This window comes from Motacilla alba, chromosome 6 (assembly GCF_015832195.1).
Source record: "Motacilla alba alba isolate MOTALB_02 chromosome 6, Motacilla_alba_V1.0_pri, whole genome shotgun sequence".
NCBI lineage: Eukaryota > Metazoa > Chordata > Aves > Passeriformes > Motacillidae > Motacilla > Motacilla alba.
This window is the reverse complement of record NC_052021.1, coordinates 14,873,523-14,894,261: the sequence shown is the minus strand read 5'-3', so window position 1 is coordinate 14,894,261 and position 20,739 is coordinate 14,873,523. Positions and strand designations below refer to the sequence as shown.

At 37.9% G+C, this 20,739-nt stretch overlaps 1 protein-coding gene across 15 annotated transcripts in view; it reads left to right on the top strand.

Annotated features, from left to right (window-relative positions):
• The window catches only part of KAT6B (lysine acetyltransferase 6B), a 108,647-nt gene that overhangs the window by 20,919 nt on the left and 66,989 nt on the right, over positions 1-20,739 (top strand). For 4 of the 15 annotated variants that reach the window (XM_038141514.1, XM_038141513.1, XM_038141512.1 and 1 more), the window contains exon 4: positions 10,563-10,638. The exons of the other annotated variants lie outside the window; for them this stretch is intronic. In XM_038141514.1, coding sequence (XP_037997442.1) covers positions 10,563-10,638 — 76 coding nt within the window. The remainder of the gene's footprint in view (positions 1-10,562; positions 10,639-20,739) is intronic. 15 annotated transcript variants of the gene reach the window in all.

Genomic DNA, 20,739 nt, shown 5'->3' with positions numbered 1-20,739 from the left:
TCTTAAGATTGCCTCAGTGTTAAACTAACTATTGCATAATATTATATGTGAAAATTAAGTCTTAAATCTCTTAGCAACCTTCCCTAGAATATATTGCATGACTAAGGTAAACTGATATTAATTCTTTCTTCAGGCAAAGCAGGCCAAAATATAGCAGCTCCTGCAGTGGTATCTTTCACTTGTGAGGGACTGTGGCCTTGTTGCAGATAAGGACGACTATAAGGCAGGTTGCATGATGACCTCAGAAGTACAGCTTCCAGTATGAGAGTTGGAAATGGCAGCTTCTGGCACAGCCTGGGTTACAGCAGTGCTGTTCCTTGCTGCTGTTACAGTCTAGCCCAAAATGGCTCAGCAAAGCCTTGTGCATGCTTGTAACAACTTGGAACTCAGTTATGTGATCGGGCAGTCACCTTCACCTCTGATCTTTTTAAGGCTTGTAATAAAGGGTGCTGGCTTTTGGATAGCTTTTCAGTAAAATATTGCAAAATGCTACAGTTGGAGGAAAAGCCCCTTGAATTTGTAATTTTAAATTTAAACTGTTTTCTTGGAAGGAGTTTCACTGGGAGGAGGTACCACAGGGAATATTGCATATTACTATATATCACTCCTCACTGAAAACGAGCTGTTAGACTATAAAGCCAGTAAGGGAGTAATTAAATTCTTAATTGGGGCTGATAATAGCAGAGGTACAATGACAAGTGTTTTGATACAAACAAAACAGCAACGGGGAGGCATGATTTAGAACTGCCTTTCAAACTGCAGCAGCAGCCCTTGCTTGTTAAGAGCTCTGTGAAGTTGCATTTGTTTTGCTGTACTCTGTTGATATGCTGACGTTGTATATAAAAGTAAAAATATCACTATTCCTAAGAGTTTTTAACGTAGTGCTATGAGAAAGTAATGTTTGTTTTATTTGAAATTTTAACCTGTTTGTATTCACAAACCTGTAAACAACTAGTCTACAAAAGTTTTTTTTCTTAGTAGATCTATTAAATTCCATCACAGCTCTATTTGATCCAGCTTATGCCATCAGCACATATTCCTGCTCTGGTTCGTACCACAGAATAGAAGTTTGGTATTTATGCTCTATGCTTATTTTTTTTGTTTCTCAGATGTGCTTTTTCAGGCTTGTCCAAGAGTAGCATAATCCAGAACAGATAACCTACTTAGTGAAAACAATAGCAAAACACAGAGGGGCTTTGTTTTGATTTTTAAAAAGTATTTTTAAAAATACATTTTATACCAGTTGAGCAGAAGTAAATTGAAGGTATTTTTTGTGAATAATGTTGGTTGCTTAGCTTCATCAGTGTACAGCTTGAGTGAAAAGCTGTAGTCAGTACTTCCTTAGCAGCTTCCATTGAGGGTACTGACAAGTGTCCTGTTATGAAAGTAAGAGGCAGTAATGTATAATCTGTATGAAACCTGTTCACATGACATACCATTTAGCTGCATTGTCTGGGTTAGTTTGCCCAAATTACTGGTTTGTATTCAGACTCCACTTCCTAGGTGATACCAATATCAGTAAAAACAGTACACTGGGGTTTTTTGTTGCTTTTGTTTTGCTTTCAGTGCTTCTCAGGAGTGTTAATTAGGAAGTCACTAATACAAATATCTCAAGTGATGGAAGAAGCCCAAATATTATGTCAAAATGGACAGATTTCATTCTTCTAAACTTGTGACTACTTTGGAGACTTGAAGCTGAGTAGTAAATCTGTGTACAGCTTCTTTCTGAACTTTTCCCATGAGGGAACCTTAACTGATAAGATCTTAACATAGGTTTTGTGGTTTGACTGCTCATAATTAGGGGAAGGAAAAAGTCAACTATGATTTGAGTTTGCCATTGTGGTATAGACACACTATAGTTCATGCTGTTTCTTGTCATGCAATAATCTCTGTGAGGTTCTTTTGCAGAGTTTAATGTTTTTATATTTTCCCTACAATAATTTGGGAAAATTAGATACATTATGGGAAGTGTTGGACTGTTCCTCTACCGAAGGAGTAAAAAAAAAAGCTTTTTTTTTCACCTGTTTCATTGGCCCAACCTTTTCCCATGCGCTTGCCTGCGTTCCACCATCAGTTCACACAGCTCAACAACATAGCTGGTTTGAGGTCCTGACTCTGTGTGTGTATTTTTTGACTGATGTAAAACTGAGTAGAAAATGCCGGCTTAACGGGCTGTTTATGTTTCCAAAGTCTGAAGTCAGGACTCATCAATCCCTTCCCATGTTTTTTTGTGCTTCAGGATCTGCAGTGCTAGTATAGTAGCACAGGTGAAGCTTGAGAATAGTCTGTCTAGTGTGTTGGCTGAAGGGCTCAAGCTTTTATACCTGGATTAAAATAATCTTTCTTTGGTCATGACTTGTAACACTGGATTAAATTCTGACTGAGTTAAATAGATAATCCATTAGAGTAGAATCAAAAGACCGAGTGAATGCAGTGAAAACCATTTTTTTAAGCACCTAATTTAATGCTTAATTTTTCTGACTTGGGAGAGGATTCTGTCTTGAGAGGTATGATGCAGATGCTCTGTTTGAAGGTGGAAAGGTTCTTACCTAGATTACAGACAAGCGCTGTTCTGCGAACAAGTAAAGAATGATGGAATTTTGTCAATAGCACATTGTTTGGAATTGAGTAGCCTCATTTATGCTGCAGAAGCATTTCTGTAGTACTGCTGTTTTCTTCTGTTTAATGTCTGAAATGTACCTGATTTAAGAAGATCCTGACTCTCCTCCATGATACAACAAGTTGAAAAGTAACCTTTCTATACAGAGGACCATACTGTTATCCTCAGCTTTATTAATATGTGAATGTAGCTAATGGATGTTCATAATGAGCTTGGAATTAATTTTGTGGTCACTGATTACAGGACTCCAAAGACTAGCCTCACTAGCTGCTGGATCAATGTCTAAGGAATACATTTCTCTTGAGGTTGGTTTGTTTGAATTTTTGTCTTGAACAGAAATATTCCAATATTTTTAATGGAGTGCTACAGACTTCCTATTTTTTTTGCTCAACATTCCACCACAAAGGTCACCTTCTTCCTAATTAGTTAGAGCATACTGAAATTGTAATTCCATATGATTAAAGTATTGTTCTTTTGCTGTAAGACTTTGCTGCAGGTTTGCTTTTGTATTTGTAGCAGATTAATGCAAATATGTCGCCATTGGTACACTGATAAATGTTTAAATAATTTAAGTGATAAAATATGGGGCTTGAAGGAAAAGATGATGTGCTGTGCAGCTCTGTCGTACTGCTATGCTGTTGTGTCTCACAGCCATCCTGTAGAAGGGAGTGAGGTGTTTGCCTTGATTTTGTTTTCCTGAATTTGGTCAGTACAGATTTTCACGTGCGAGATCCATAGTGACCTAAATTATTTGTGTTCTTTTGTGTGTTGAAAACCTGAAGTATCTTTAATGGTGTAAAACAGGAATGCCAAATCAAAACTTAAATTGTGTACAGGTTTTGAGGTGGAATCTTCCCTATTTCTCTCTTTTCCTTTTCCCCATGGTTCATATGGCTTTGTTGGAAAAATGCTTCAGACAGTGCAGCCACAGCAGCAGATGCCAAAGACAGCTTTCCAAATGTCATCAGTACTGGTGGCAATCTACCTGTGAAAGCTTCTGGAGTCATTTGGCTAGTGTGCTCTCCTTGATAAAAGACATTTGCTCTGGAGGAAAATGGCCTGAGTGCTAACAGGTTTTTCTGTCCTGGCTGTCAGGGTTTGCAAGTGACACATTAGAAGTGCAGCAACTAAAGGGCAGAATTTTTTGCCTCCTAACAGGAAGCTGCCTTGTTGCTTTTTCTTGTGTTTTGGGATTGGGTTTTTTGTTGCTCCTAGTTAATACAAAGAAAAATTCTTGAAATTGTCTGAAATTCTAAGCCACCATGAATATACCTGATGTGTAAATGGTACAAAATCCTAAATTCACAATAAAAAGCTGTATAATGCAATTAAGAGGTATTGTGCATTAAATTCCAAGGAAGGTGTGGAAAAAAACATAGAAGGAGTTTTATTTATTTTCGTGATTTAGAATAAAGGATAGAGGTGAGGTGGGGGAATACTACCTTCCCATGCAAGTTGTTTTCCATGTGTATGTATAGCAGTACAACATGTTAGATTTCCTAAACTTTGCTTCTTCCCTCTGCCCTTTGATTTGTAGGGCTAAACACTCCTGCACAGTACAGGTGCATGTTGTTGAGTCCTGTCTTTTCTAATACTGTGTTCTCCTTTGCTTTATGAATCATTAGATTCATTAATGGTCATTAAGACCATTCTTGATACATTTGAGGGCCAGTAAGAAAGCACTTCTTGGCCTTCAGATTTGGAGAAGTTTTTATGCTAAATAAGGTATTTTCACAGATGTTCTTGGATATAATGATCTAGGAGAAGAAATCTCAGGGTTTCTCATGACTGTGTGGTATTAGGTACTTTACTGAGTTGTGCATTATCTTACATGTCTGCACTACTGAGGATTGCCATTTCAAGCTGTTTGGGTGGAAGAAATTCTAAGAGCATGCATCCTAGGTTTTGCCAGAAGAATTAGGAGAATCTAGCATGTTGGTCGCTAGGTGAGATTTGAGTCAGCTAGGACACTTCCTGCCCTCCATTGGTCCAGACTGCCTGGATCTGCAGAACTGCTATCTGTATGTCTCGTTGGCAGCTCTAATCAAAAGTAAGTGTATTAATTTCTAGTACCAGAGGTAAATGATCTTCAACTGCTTTTCAGACTCTTAAGTAATGAGTCTAATCTATTGCAATAAAAGCTCTACCAGTCAATGAGTATGGTACTTTAAGTAATTCTGTGGTTTAAATTTAATTACTGTACAGTGCTTTTTAAATCAAACTTTTGCTGGCTGCAGGGCAAAGCATCTTAAGCTTTGTCAAATTTAAACTGTATGTTATGTGGAATTTTTTTAAGGGCGATTACTATGATCCTGTCAACTACAATATGTTCTCTATTTACAAGAGAAGAATTGCAGCTGTTGAAGTTGGTCAGTTATGTAGGAAGTAATGGGATCAACTGTACTGGGATGCAAGAAAATAATTGAGTGTGTAAATGAGAGCCAGACTCAGTAGTCTGTGATATCATAGACTGAATGCAAGGTTTTAATGATAAACTAGGTACTAATTATGGAGCTTTTCTGTGCTACAAATGAGCTAATTTATAGACTGCCAGCACCTGAAGAAGGAAGTCTCTTAGGGCCAGAGGCTTGTGTATTATAACATATTTATTGGTTTGATAAAAGCTGTATTGCATTATCTGTCCAATTTAACCAGGAAGTATTTTTCTTATCATTTAACTGTAAATCTCAAGGGGAGAAAACTGTAGAGTGTGATTTTATATTCTAATGCCACTCAGCAGTAGCAATTCAGGAATTGATGGAAATAAGAGTTTTAAACAGCTTTCAGGGAAGAGAATTTTCTTTTCTTCTTGGAAGTGATTTTTATTTGCTTTGAGGTATTCTACTTTTAAACATATTCACAAATGTATATACATAATGTTTTATTTGTGCCACCCTCATTTATACAACAATTTACCAACCCCATTGTTTTGTGAAGACTGAAAGATTTTGATTTTAAAAATAGAAGAAATGAGGTGCAAGGTTGAGTGAGGATAGAAGAGAAACCCATAAGACGACAGAGAATGAAAGAAAGGTGAAAGAAGAAAATACTCTGTCTGCTGTAACCTTTGTAGTCGTAGCGTTTGTTACTGATAGCAGCTTCCTTTCTGCAGGTACTGTCAGCCACTTAGTAGTGTTGAGGTTTTGACTTGTCAAGTTACTTGAGTAAGTTGGTACTAGCTGCAGCCAGCTTCAGATACTTGGGCCAAAAGATGTGGGGTGCTGTATCAAATGCTGTGGCAACATGTCCAACTGTAGTAAACCAGAATTTTGTTACAGGTGAGTTTGATGCCTTCTGGAATCACTAGCAAAATGTTGTGTTAGGGGGTTCCTCACCTGTGAGGTAATTTTATGGCCAATTTATATGAAGGGTGGGAGACACTCTGTAGTAGAGCCACTCTAGTCATTTTGGGTTCTCCTTTTAGTTGTAGGAGCTTAAGGAATTGTCTTTGCACTACTGTGCTTGTTTACTGCTTGTTTATGGAATAAGTGTTAGTCACCTGAACATCACTTGAATAATCCTGTGATGTTTGTATTTGGAGGTGGGCAAGGATTTCTAGGTACTTAAATCCTAATTCAGATCCTGGAACCACAGAAGTATATCAGACTAAGTCTTATGGAAAATTAATGGTTATGAGGAGTGCAAACTATGTCCTCTCTTTCTTTTGGTCTACTACTGTAGTAATAACTGGGACTGATTAGAAAGTAGTGTGACTACATAGCCTTGGAAGGTGGTACTTTTTTGAAGAATGGGAAAACTTTCATAAGGGCTCAGATCGAGTGGGGGTTTTTGTGCCGTTTTTTTTTTAATTGCTAAGAATACTTTTTCATTTCATGCTAGGTTATCTCCTTCATTCCCACCCCAGTTTAACACATGACTGCTACTTACAGCTCAGTTGTAGCATAGGTATTGTACTGTATGGCATAGTAAGGCTGAAATTACACAGGTACCTGTTTCTGTTTCCAAAGGAGTGGACATGGAGGCATGAGCTACATGTGATAAAAGCAGGGGGATGGGCTACATGTGATGAAAGCAGGGCCCAGTGTTGTCTTGGGAAGATCAAAACTTAATTAGAAAAGTTTTTCACCTCTTGAAATCACAAAAATATTCTATTTTATATGGAATATATGTGTACTTGGAGAAAATGAAAATCTCCGGAGACATCAGCTTATTGATATCATCTAGGTTTTTGCTTATGTGCCTACTTGAAAGCAAGCCGTCCCTTGGCATAGAATGTGCTGTCTGCCGTGTCACTCAGACAGAATAGGAAGGTAAATATGTGTGGAAGTGATTAACATTATGCTCATGAGTTACTGCACATGTCTTTATATGCATTTTAGTGTAACTGTCTCAGTTTTGCCAGATGTTCCTGTAGTGTGTTATGCTGACATTAGGGCTCCTGTGGTAATATGCAGTGACACCATGGCTGTCCTGAAAGAGACTGGGATGAAGACTTCAAGCTGGAGACCTGCTCAAGCTGCCAAACTGCTCAGAGTGTCCTGGCAGTTACATATGGAGCTGTGATTGCTGCCACCTTTTGCAGAGTTGCTGCTGGTTCTAATTCACGTAGAGAGGAGTGTTGGTATAATTCTCTTAGCTGGATCTGTCACTTTTCTGCAGTCAGGTAACTCGGCACAGGTTTCCCCAGCACATGGATGTGGTGTCTCCCAAGGTGTATTTGCACCAGCCACCTGTTGCTGCTGCTGATTGCCAAGCTAACTAAATCTGGGAGCTGCAGTGCTAAACTACGTCTGTGTTGAAAGTATTAAACATATCTCTTAAAGCAGGAAGCTGTGAGGTTGTCATAACAGCCTGAGCTTCTGGATGCTTTATTTTGGTGGTCTCCCAGCTACTGGTCCATGTGAGGTTCTGTGGGCAGTAAGAAAGGAGTGTCTGTGCCTCAAGAAAATGTATTAAAAGCAAACAGATCATTAATGTTGGCTTTTTCTCAGATCAAATGTAAATGTCTTTATTATATTATGTACTAATGGTCTTGGTTTGTTTGGGTTGCTTTATAATGCACAATTGTTTGAAAGGATATGAATCTTTTCTGACTTTGTTCAAATACACCGAGCTTAACGAAAAGCAGTTTGAACTAGATCGGTTTAATGAGGCCTGCTTCTATCAAATTTACTGCTTTAAACCCAGCTACAAATAAAGTGAATTAAAGACCAAATTATTTCAGTACAGATGTGCATTGAACCAGTGTGTTATAATGATTAATTTCCTCAAGTGTTTAATTCCCAGTAGATTTTTGTGTCAACTGCCAAAAAAGAATTTATTGACTTTACATTAAGCATAGTTTGGTCTAGTTGATTATATTGTTCAAGTGTAAATTAGTAGGTGGTAGAAGACTGTGTTGTATTGGAATTTTATTTTGTCTTAAGCAAATTATCTCATGCCTTATTAGCAGTGCTTAAAATATATAGTTCTGAATCCTCAAAGAGATGCTGGGGCTTTCAGAGGTGTTAGGGTTTCTCCTGTTCATTATGTAAGAACTTATATATTTAAGCAGTTTTCCTCCTGCCTTGCCCTAAGAGCATGCTGCTAAGACTGCGTAGTAGATTTGAATGCTTTGTGGCAATTTTGCTTTTTCTTTTTTTTCAAATTTTATTTTACAAGTGATCTTAAAGTTCAGTTTCAGCATATACAAATAGAGAGGCCATTTTCTGTCTGGGATAAGCATGGTCTAGATGCAATACACTTCCCATAGCTTCCCTTCCAAGTCCTGTCTTGTACATCTGTTGCTCTAAATAGATGACTTTCATTTGTCTCTGCTTTTTATGGATTGCAGTCAGGAAACATGATTTGACTAATGTCTCCTGTCTCATACAAAGATAATGCTAGGGGAGTATCTATTTTTTTGGTTGTGTTTTAAAGGGCTGCAGATGCCACGTGGAGTAGTTAATACTGTGTGTTTATCATTGTCAAAGAACTTGTATCCTCAAATGCATTCTCTTCTCCCATACCCAAACATGCCATCAAAGGATCGTTAGAAATGATAGGTGTTGAAATAGATCATCCTGATAGGTGTTGAAATAGATTATCCTGATAGGTGTTGAAATAGATGATCCTGATAGACCTTTTTATATTTCAATTAAAAATTGTGCTGTGCATTTTTTTTAAAGCAGATTTCTAGTTGGGCATAATAGCTCTCTGGTTTGAAACATAATTACTGTTGGATCAAACTTTCTGTTTTGTGTCTGTTATCAAGTTATCTATCAAAGAAAACAAGATGAACGTTTAAAAGGTTCAGATCAAAGGCAACTGATTTAGCTACGCTGGAGGCTCCCATCTTTTAATTTAAAATGTATCTATGACTAACTGATTGCCTCTCACATTTTTTAAAAAAATATTGACATCCTGCTAAAGTATGCAGTGACCTCACTTCTAGCTGAGTTGTGTAGGTTTCACTGCAGGCACACTGAAAGCATTGATATTCCTGTAACCTTTTGAGGCAAGATATGTGTTTAGTGTATTAATGAGCTGGTTGAAGTGATGTACAGTAATTTCATCCTTGGGTAAAAACAGATGTGAAAGATTCTGTTTTAATATTTAATCAAGCTCAAAGCCTCTGTTGGCTTGTTTAAGTTGACCTGACAGCATTGTACCTGGAAACACTTTGAATTAAACCCTGAGTGCTTGACCTTGTTCAAACAGTTGTAATTTAATAAGGCTGCTGTCTTTGTGGAGATAGTGCGACTAATGGGCAGATCTTTTCTTGGCCAGGGTTGCTTTTTATTGCAGCGGAAAAACTTGGTATCTGCCCTTAAAAAGATGTTAATCAGATGAAGTAATAAAAATGAAATAAAGAGCAAAAGAAGTTGTGCGTGAGAGTTGCTAGTCCTAGATTATAGTTCAAAAAGGCATTCTAGAAGATACCTGCTTTCTTGGAATGTTTTCAGCATTCTTTCATTACATGTTTCTGGCAATTGCTGTACTGTAGTTCATCTCTTGCCAGAACTTTTCTTAGGGTTAGGAAGCTCTATTTCTAGAGTGGTGTATATTGGTTTAGACTCAGTAAAGTCAGAGCTTGCATCACTTAAAGGCAAATTGAATGCTTCTTCAAGTTTTTGTTTGGTTGTTGGTGGTGTTTTTTGTTTTGCCTCTTCCCCTGCTTGTACCTGCAACAGTATTTCTTTGGCATGTTTTTAAAAAGAATGGGCATGGGGGGTTGGAGGGGAAACCAAGGCTTCAGTGTTTGTGAAAAGTGTCACTGTATCAGCTAAAATTTTGTGAAAAGAGGTGGCAATGCAGTAGTAGAAAGTTAAGCTGTGAGTGTCAGTAGGTTTCAGCATAGTATCTGGGGTCTAAATGAAGTAGGCTATGTAGTACCGAGACAGGGGAGCAGTTCTTACTAATTAAATGTAGTCACAAAGCTGGGAATGAAATGAGAGGAAAACATCAGGATCCATATCTCCCTAATTCCATGTGTATATTCAAAGACTTAATAAAATTGTTAGATTTCCTAAAGATTGGTTAGACAGAACTGTGCTGCTATAAAATCTGCCATCAGATTTGACAGTTGGACTGTCTGGTTTACCAAGATTAAGCTTGTGTTTTAGTAATCCCAGAAACTCTGTATTTTAAATGACAATACTAAAATCAGAACTAGTTTGAAACAATTTTTACTCTGAAATATAGCTACCCTCACAACACTTACAGTGTTGTAAAATATTGTCTGTTTGTTGCTAAAGAGTATTAATATAGCTTGAAAGTACATGTTAAACAAGGACTGCATCTGCTTACAAGAAAGCTTCCACATGCTGTAACAAATGTGCCTCACTATGCCAAACAAAACAATAATTCATTAAAATCCCTTTTTCTTACTCTATCAAAACATAACTTTTATTCTCAAGTTCAGTAAGGTAATTATAATTTAAATGTAATAGAATTTCTATTGGTGTAGGTTATTTTATTACAGCTTTCTTCATATTCCTAGGATGCAGTTGATAAACATGATACGTATGGATGCATGCATTCAACACTTCTGTTCTAGAATCAAGCAACGGATCAGGGTAAGCTTGAAAGCATTATAAAGAATTACAGTAATACTGACTGATGCCCCAGAGTGGATCCAACACATGGTCGTTTCTTCAGTCATCATTTTTTTGCAAAGGCATTAAAAGGAAATAACTGTTCAGACCTTCTTGAAGGTCTGTTGCTGGTCTTTGACTTATGTGGGTGAAGAAAGGGAAACCAATTCTGAAGTGTTCTTTCATCTACTATTTACTTGTTTTATTGACACCTTATCTTTAGGGATTTTAATTGTTTCTGTATTTTGAGAACTTGATCATGATTTGTCAAGCTCAAGAAATGTTGACTGCTTCTTTGATCTGTCATCACTGCTTTGTGGAGTAGCCTGTTTCTTCTGAAGCTTGTTTCTACTAAAACTCTAGCTCAAGTACAGACATCAGTGACAAAAAGTGGCTGTCAGCAGTACATTAGTATTAGAAACCTCTGGCAAGACTTCAGCTGCATTCTGTGCTTTTGTGGATCTTCTTCAGATTCTGCTTTGGCTGTAGAAATGTTAGCTAGCAGCATTTTGGCACTTTATTTTTGCCTGGAAGGCTGATGATGTTGTGCCTTTCACCTCCAGAGGACTATTGGAAATATTGTTCAGGCCCTTTACTGTGGGAGGTTATCTTGGCTGCTTGCAGGCTTGTGTAAATGACAGGGAGTCTCAGTCCAGTTCTTTAAGAACAGGTGTCCACTTTAAGCTTAATCAGAGTAATTTCATGGTCTTGCAAGTTTCAACAGTCTGGCCTAATGATTCCCTGTGGCGAAGGACATATGTGAAGGTAATGCCCTTTAACATAGTAATTCCTAGTTTGATTTCCTAGAATGTATCTGAAGCCACCTGAGAAACACACTTGAGGAAACTCCATGTGCTGTACTTGCTGTATGTGCTAAATATACATTTCCCAGGCCTATTGCAGTGATACCGTAGCAAGCTGACAGTTTTCTTCTGTTGTCTCATTTTCTTGGTAGGACCTGAGACCTTACAGGTAACTGTCTGTTAATTGCTGCTTGACTCTTGAGGACACATGTGGCTGCTTCTAGGACCCAAGAGGTAGCAACTAATTTTGCTAATAGCACAGAGACTTACTTGATTTGAATGTGATGAACCACCACCTCGTTTTTCCCATAAGCAGGAGGAAAAAAACCTGTAATTTCAGGGTTGTGGCAGATTGACAGGATTTTTATGGATGGAAAGTATCTAGTTTTTATGCTTCTTTCAGCAGTGTTAGTTTATTCTGAAATACATCTGTCTTGGACACACAGTGCTGGAATGGGTAGAGATGCTTTAGCTGAGTCTGGCCCACTATATAGAAGTAGTAGTGGCATTGGAGCAACAATTCCACTGAGGGGGAAAGTGGTACGTTTGGTACATTTGTTAAGGATATCTGCTTGCTGATTTATTTTCTGCTTTCCTACATGTAAAAAAAAAAAAAAAAAAAAAAAAAAAAAAAAAAAGCAGTTGTAGTTACTTTGCAGCTGCAGTCAGTGTCAGTCAGATGTACTTGGCCCATCTTCCCTCAGTAAAGTTGAGCTTAATGGCCAGATCACACAGTTAACTTCTACTCAAGCAAAAATGATAAAATGACAAGTAGGTTTTATGAAAATTGAGAGTAGCAAGTAGATGTCTTTTGAAGCATTACTGCTGAAAGAGGAGGGAGGACAGCTCTATCTTCATCTACATAATAGTAGAAGTAGTAGCCAGATAAAGAATTAATATATGATACTGGATTATATGTGGCACATGTTCCTTCTTGGTAAGATGGAGATCTAGGGTAAATAGCAAGGAGGAAGAATATTGGGGTTCTAAGTGTGAGCACAAGAGATATATTTTGAGAAGTTGGAGCTGAGGAGGTAGTGAAGATAGGTAATCCAGTCAGAAGCCAATTTCACTAGATGTGTTGTGCTGAGGAATGAACTATTCATAAATGTCCAAGATTCTAGGTTAAGTTAATGTTTCTTAGCGTGAAACTAAGTACTTTCAAAATCTCATGGGTTTAAGAGCTGTTTCATAGCTAAAATAGAGAGAGAAATGTTGAGTGTTGTTTTTCTGCTTTTATAGCAACAGAAACAGATTTCACCATCTCGTTCAAAAGCAGGATCTACATGTTCTGTGCAATTTGCTTGCCAAGATAGCCAGACATAATGAGGAACAATGCTTTCATTTCTTTGGTGTGATGTTTCTGATCTTTCTGACCTCTTCTCTCCCATCTTGTTCCCATTGCACAAAACTGGTTACATTTTATCTGTTTGTGTACCTTAATGAAAGATGCAATACAGCTAAGAATTGCTTAGTTTTATTTAATAAGATGACTGTGGAGTCAAATTTAAGCCCATTTACCCTTGTATTTTTGTGTGGAGTTTTTTGCTGTTGTTGTTGCTACAGACAGACTGAATACAAAATAGACAGCCCAGTGAGTGGGTTTTGCTTTGGTTGCACTGTTTGGCAAGTATTTGTAAGAGATTAAACTGGAATCTCTTGTATATACAACTGCCCACATCCTCTTAGATCTCGTGTAATATAAGTACAAAACATTATTCTCGCCTGAGAAGCGCACAGTGGGATTTTGATTTGCAGGCTCTCCAGAAGTTGTAGACTTGTAGTAAGAGTAGTATGCTTTCCAGTGGTTGGGATGAAAATGTTTAAAATTTACATATCTAGTACATTTGTACTATTTACATATGTAGACTTACATACATAGATTTGCATATGTAGATTAGAGAAATGCCTTTGAATTATTTTGTTGCAAACTTCTCCATTTAATTTGCCTTCCTAAAAAATCAATACATACATACATAGGTAATTAAACTGGTAATCAGACTGGGTTAGTTTCCTCAGTAGGAGGTGCAAATAATTTTACAACCTGTTTGTCATGACTGCAGCTTTATTTTCGAAAGGTGCCAGCAATTAGCTGTGTTGATTTAGCTGTATGCTTGGTACCAATAGCTCGCTCAGTGCCTACAGAGCGATCAGTGTCACATTGAGTGCTGCATGCTCGGATCTATCTAACATAGTTCTGTAACACCAAGCCCAGGGGGGACTAGCAGCACGAGCAGCAGCTTGCTTTTGACAGCAGAATGTCCTTGTTGCTATTGATTAGATTGTTCAGTGAAGTGAAAAAACATTGATCCAGCTTTAAACTGGTAGTTATATGATAATCCTGGAGATGAATGAGTATCAAGTGGAGTATTGCTGGTGGGAGGTGGCATGGGGGGAATCCAATACTGGTTTCCTTGTGTAACTAATAATAGGCTAATAAAACTCAAAAAATTTTGATGTTTTATTATTTAGATCTACAGTAAATTAAATGCAGCTAATAAATATGAACCAGATCTTTCTGTACAACAGATGTAAACAGCTGTAAAATGAGTTACGTCTCGTCTCTCTAATTTCCCAAATCCCTGTTCACTGCTCCTCTCTAGTCTGGGCACTGGAAGTAATGCTGATGTTTTCACTGGTGGAGGGTTGGGGCATTTCTCTTGCAGTTTTTTGGTGTCTGATTGGTGGTTATGTTTGGCACTGAGCTGCTCTGAAATTACATGTTTTGGAGCGAAAGTCAGTTTGTGTTTAGGTCCCATCTCATTCTCGTGTTACATCCAAAGCTATCTGTATCATGTCACTTTTTCTTTGGAAAGCTAACTTATTTACTTCTTTTTTCTTTTGCTTCCTAAAATGAAGACTCTTGGGTGATTGTGGGGTGGAGTATTAGTTTTGAGCTGGATCTCCTAACACTTGGTCTCCTAATTCTCAGATATTATCAGGCTAATATGGATGAATGACATGGCAGTGCTGGCGTAAATATTTTCTGGGATTTGAGTCTGCTTTGATTTTTGCACTCAAATATTTTACTTTCATATGGGTTCTTCTTATGCAGCTTCCTTCAGGAATGAGAAAGGCATCTTGAATATAGGGTGGAAGGGTCTTTTTCCCCAGTCATTATTATAAATGCCACTGTGTATTGCTTAGCCAATGTTTTGGGATCAGTAGTTGAGAATGGCAGCACCTCCCTGTTCCTGGCTATGCGTTCTGGTGCCTGCTCAGCCTGGGGTCCAATATGACTTAGGCTTCAGGGGTGACAGCATCTCAAAAGGTTGTGTTTGCAGCAGTGAGCTCTTAAATCCTTGTTACCACTATGTCTCACCAGTTTTTAGGGTTGTGGTACCAGGGTTAAGGGGCTTTTTTTCTTGCACTTATTTTCTGCTCTGTAAAATTACAGTGGCACACACATTGAGGAAGGCATCATGCAAAGATCCTGTGTGGAGATCTCAATTGCTTTGTTCAGTGTGGTCTGCAGAGCCTTCTTCAGATGTATACAGCAACTATAACTTAGTTTGAGAAATCATATTGGCAGAGCAGTGTGCAGGTCAGATTTTAGGAAATGCCAAAATTCATCCTCCTTCTCTGTATATGCACCATTGTTGTTGATTTGGGAATAAGGGTTGCTTCAGGAGATAACAAGTCCAAACTCTGCCCTACAAGAGCATTGCAGTCTTGGATTTTCAGCATTATAGCTTTGGGCAGGTCATGTTAATTAGAGGTAATAATACTAAGCTTATGGAAGCAGAAGTGGTTTCAGTATTATTTCTGTTCTACAAAACATTATTAATTTCCCTTTTTCTTCTTGGTATATTTCTCTACTGCTCTTTTATCTTAGCTATGGGGTGTAATAGTCTTTCAGGAAAGTTAATGTTGACAGAGAAACTTCTTCTGCCACCTTGTCATTAACCTTAAATTTACTACTGAAGCATGAATGATCTTGTCTTATGTTTACCTTCAGTCTTGCTTTATACATCTTGTGATCAGATGATTATGTACTTAATTGAGAAACTTGAAGTGGCAAATCAATTTAAGTGCTTGGCTGTAGTTGTCCTCGGTATCAAAATTGTAATGACGTTGCAACAGAACCTGGTTGCAGTTGCCTCCTTTGCCTTACATGCAGAATTCAAGTGTATGCACCTGTGTGAAATACACATTTTCCCTTTCTCCTGCCTCCATGCTAATCTGGTATAAACCTGTTTTTTTTCCCAAATGGTATATTTTGTTGTATGTAGTTGGGGAATTTAGGGGACCGTTACATTGGATCAATTTGGTATAATTTTAGCCTGGACATTCACAGAAGTTATTCAGCTGTTTTATTTCTAGCATCATTAAATATTGTAACTTTTGATTTGTGGTTAAATTACTTAGATGGCAGTGGTAAGAGTTTGCAGCTCTGCCATGCTGTTCCTTTTGCAGAGCTACAACTGAAGAATTACCAGGGATTAGGTTTAAAAACTGTTCAGGAAGCAGAAAACTACACACAAGACTGCAGTTCTTTAAATTCTTTCTTATGGTTTTCCTTCCTAGAGGGGCAATGGGTAGAGTATTTAGAATGAAATAGAGATGCACTTTAACACATAACATTACATTTACATTGTAATGCAAATGTATAGACAAACCCTTTTTTATTACCCAGTATTTTCAGAGGGTCCTTTCATGCAATGGAGAGGTGCACATTAGAGCTGCATACTGTTTTAAAAGGTAGTTTCAAGGACAAATGTGTTTTCAAAAATGCTTAATGGGCTTAAAATTATTGTACACATTTATTAGTATGCAGAAATGCTATTTCTAGCATTACTTACTTCACTTTCTCAAGTGACATAAGATCAGCTTGAGTACTTTTGTCCACGTAAACTAGGTATGCAGAGATTGGTCGCTGTAGGAGACAAATGCTGGATGGTTTTGGGGCCTGGAACCATATTTTCAGGACACTGGAAAATTCCCTTTTCCCCCTACTGTGGTCAAAAGAGAAATTTGGCATTTCTGGTGTCTTCCCTGGCCCTCCGTCGCTTGAAAAAAAAGTTAAAATTTTTTTCTTTGTACTACACAGTCTATACCGTTTTTATGTACCTAATAAGCATTACAAGTAAGTTAAAGGATTTGGTTGCCAGGTGATCACTTCTCAAACGGAAATAATATGAAGGCATCTCCTTAAATTCTTCCTCATAGAGCTGAGTGGGTCAGTTTGAAAAGTTGTTAAATTTTTTTTGAGGTAAAACAAGGTTGTATAGTCTAAAATTGTGAATAGTGTATTAGTTGGTGTGTGTGTTGTCTTAACAGTAGAACTGCTCTACGATTACTTTAAAATACTAACCAGATATCTGGGGCAAATAGTGAAGTTCTTTCAGAGAAGTTATACTGGATGTAATCTCTGAGCAGAGTATAGGTGAGTACATGTTGTGTAACTGTTAAGTCAGAGCATGGAATGAAGACTAACAATCACTTTTAAATTGCTTTATATTGCACATGTCCCAGGAACTTCAACAGTTGCTGCACAGTCCTCTCACTTTTGTCTCCAGTGTACTTGGGAGTTTGGGGTGGGAAGAAGATTCCATGTCTCTGTAAACTTGGTCTTTAAGCTGAAATGTTCTTGATGGAACCACTGTTGAGAATGAATTAGTATTAATTTATTATGTTACTTTCTCTGAGCTGACACCTTTTGATGACAAGTGTGCTGTAGGCTTCTCTCCTTTTTCCCCTCCTGTCACTTGGGGGATACATGTCTACGCTGACTTTGACACAGTGACTCTGTGCAGAACTGAAGACCCAGCTTGCATGTTCAGCCTCAGTTCCAAGGGATAGGGCCAGAGCTCCCAAGTGAAGGGTTTTCTTCAGTGGTATTTAAATGTTGTGGGAAGAGCAAAGAACTGTCCTTAAGGTTTGAGTTTTTTCCTAAATGGTGATGCTTTAATCAGCTATCCAGAGACAGTGTGAAAGGAGGAAAATTACAGATCCAAAACAGAAACTGAAGGTCTTCACTGAATTATTATTCTAGCAGCTGTTTGTAGCTTTATGGAGATGCTTTCAATTAAATGTGACTTAGGAAAGCTGTAAAATTGTCCCAGTATGTTGTTCAGAATTGTAGTGGAAATAAATTTCAAGTGGGGGAATGTGTGGGATTAACTAATGCAGTAAGAGATTTATGCCTCTGTATAAACAAAAGTTGCAACATGGCTCTAACATCTTATGCAACGCTGTCAGGTGGTACTACTGTGATTTGTCTGCTGGTAGGTTGTGACTTTTACTTCTGTTTGGCTTCAGAGATTTTAGGCTTTTAGAGAATGTGGTTGTGATGGTTGATACAAGGATTTATGCTTGAGAAAATCAAGAGGCTGCCCAGAGATTATTGAACCGCCATCCTTGTCAGTGTTCAGGACTCTGATATTGATTTGCTCTGTTTCCCTGTTGTCTGACTTGACATCAATTTGTGTTTTTACACTGAATTTATCTCCCTTTATGGTGAGTCCAGAGAAGATTCAGCAGAGGTGTTCTGGGGAAAAGTCATTCATCTTAAGGTTTCCAGGAGTGTGTGTAGGTTTGTATGGAGAATACCCTTTCCCTCAGCTGGTGACTTCAGTGTTCCATTATACTTTCATTCCACCTTTCCCCTCAAGCAGTGCAGATCCTCTAGAGGATGCTGGTCAGCAGACCATGAAGATGCTCAGCAGGCTGGAGCATCTCTCCTTTGAAGACAGGAGGAGAGAGGTGGGCTTGTTGCACCTGCAGAAGAGAAGGCTCCAGGGAGAATGTGTAGCACCTTCCAGTACCTGAAAGGGCCTACGGGAAGGGCTTTATGCAAGTATGTGTAGTGATAGGACAAGGGGTAATGACTCTGAATTGAAAGGGTTTAAGAGCAGGTTCAACTGAAATGGTTAGAGTAAGGTTTAGATTAGATACTAGGAAGAAATTCTTTACTGTGAGGGTGGTGAAGAACTGAAACAGGTTGCCCAGTGAAGCTGGGGATGTCCCATCCCTGTGAGTTTTCAAGATCAGGTTGAATGTGGCTTTGAGCAAGGTGGTCTAGTGAAAGACATGCGCCCCCTCCCCAGTGGCAGGAGGTTGGAGCTAGATGATCTTTAAGGTCCCTACCAACCCAAACCATTCTACGATTCTGCAAATTCCCATGAGTAAGGCAGATGTCTTAGTGAAAGTGTTGATTTTTTCCTAGAAAGCAGTGCTGTACTGCCGTTACTGTGGTGACTGTACTGCACAATTAACTATGATTATGGGCGGGGGCATCCTTTCTCCCAGGAAACAGAAGTCTTAAATTGTAGAAAAATACTCTTGTAATGCCCTTCCTCCTGAAGAAGATAAAATGCAAAAAAAAAAAAAGTAAAAAATACTTTACTTCCTTGTGTACCTGTGGGTAGTTACTGTGAAGGAGAGTGTTGTCAGTGCATGGAAGATCTCATAAGTCAAGTTGATGTTTTCATCATGTTACAGTGCTACTTCTTTCTCCTGAGCTTCTGGAAAAGAGATGATGTTAGGAGACACTCACGGAATCACAGTAATATCAGCAGCTTTTGCTTACAGCTGCTGTTTTCTCTTCTGGTGGTTTATGATACAGAGATGTTCTTCGCCTTGTTTTTAGTGTGGTAAGGGGCATGATATGTAACCAAGATATTAGTTCTCATCAGTCTTTTCCAACACTCTTTGAACAATGAAGTTTACTTCAGTAAATAACTGTCAAACTTATAATTGTTCTCATATGAATACTCAATCATTGAATTGCAATGATACAATTAAAAGGAATATAAATCTGCAGATTGTGTGGGCTGTCACTGATATACAGGTTAGGGAGGGACCTTTTGAGAGCCTTTTTCGTAACAATAGAAATTCCTGACTTCCTAAATTAACACTTCTGTCTGCCTGTATAGTCTTACTGTATCAGTTAGAGTGCCTTGGCCATTTGGGGTTGAATTTGTCATGAAAGGGGCCTAGAAGGGAGATTAAAAGTACATTCGCAAGAAAAATTGATTTTTACTTTTCTTTATATCTGACTTTCTTTAATATGTAGTTTGAGGTAATCAAGTATTAATTTATTGGCAGGTTGAAAATGTAGATCTGAGACTGTTTTGAAATATGAAAGTGATCTGTGCTTGGTCTGAGTGCTTCTAGATGTGTCCCAAACAAGAAATGAACCCACGGCTATTACAATGAGGTTCCAGATCCCAAAATAAGTTGTGTGATTTAGGTTTGTTTCTCAGGTTTTATCAAACATAATTTCCAGAAATAGTCTGTAATTTTAAAGAAGTAACAAAGATTAGAGTGAGAAGTTAGTTTCAGTTTCTTGATTCATGTATTTTGGCTTTCAAGCTTTGCTATGTTTTGAGTAATAAAGTTATACAGGGGGGTTGTGCCATATTAATACTTTCCCCTTCCTTTCCCCCCTCTTTTTCCTACTGTCGTCATGTTTTGTCACTGTCAAGTGTAGATTTATTCAAGTGTAGATTTATTTCTCATTCAAACTGTTGTTTTTGTTGGCAGGAGCTACAAGCAAGTCTGTGAAATTATGTAATGTCTGAAAAGTTATGTTCATGATTAATTAGCCTATCACAAAACTATTTTAGTGTGTGTGGAATAACTAGATCATATTTTTTATTTATTTGGCAGGGGTAGAAGGCACTCTGGTCAGATCAAGGAACTTCAGAGTGCTTTGTATTAACTATTCTATACATCACCTGTTTACATTTGGAACATGAAATGTATGTCTTTTTTATTGGTCACTTAATGTGAACCTAATTTTTTTTTTTTAAGGAAACAAGTTTGGGCTGCAGATATTCCTTTTTTCCCAAATTGTAAAATTTATAGTTGTTTGCTTAAAACTGAGCACCCTTTAAATGGCATACTCAAAGAAAATTTGCTGGAAGTTAAAAAATGAGGTAATGATATGTTAGTTCTGAACTGTATGGGCATGAATGGCACAGCTCTCATGGCAGTGGAGTCAAGATCTCAAGCAGAATTTGAGAAGACTGGAGGGAACTTTCTCTATTATTTATACTGCAGGGCTTTCTCTTAGCTTCCCCTCCACGAAAAAAAAACCCCAAGGCATCCCGGTGGAGTTAGGTCATAATCTGAAAATTCAAAGGTATATGTATTGAACCTTTCAGATGTTGATTTGTATGTTAAGATTTCTTGCTAGTAATGAACACATCTAGATTTTATTTAAGCATCAAAATAGAGAGAAAAGGTGTCTTCTGTGGTTTGGGCTATAGAGACATCTTACAAACCTGTTACTGAAGTGATCATATTTTAGATAAGTAGTTTTCAAAACTTTGTC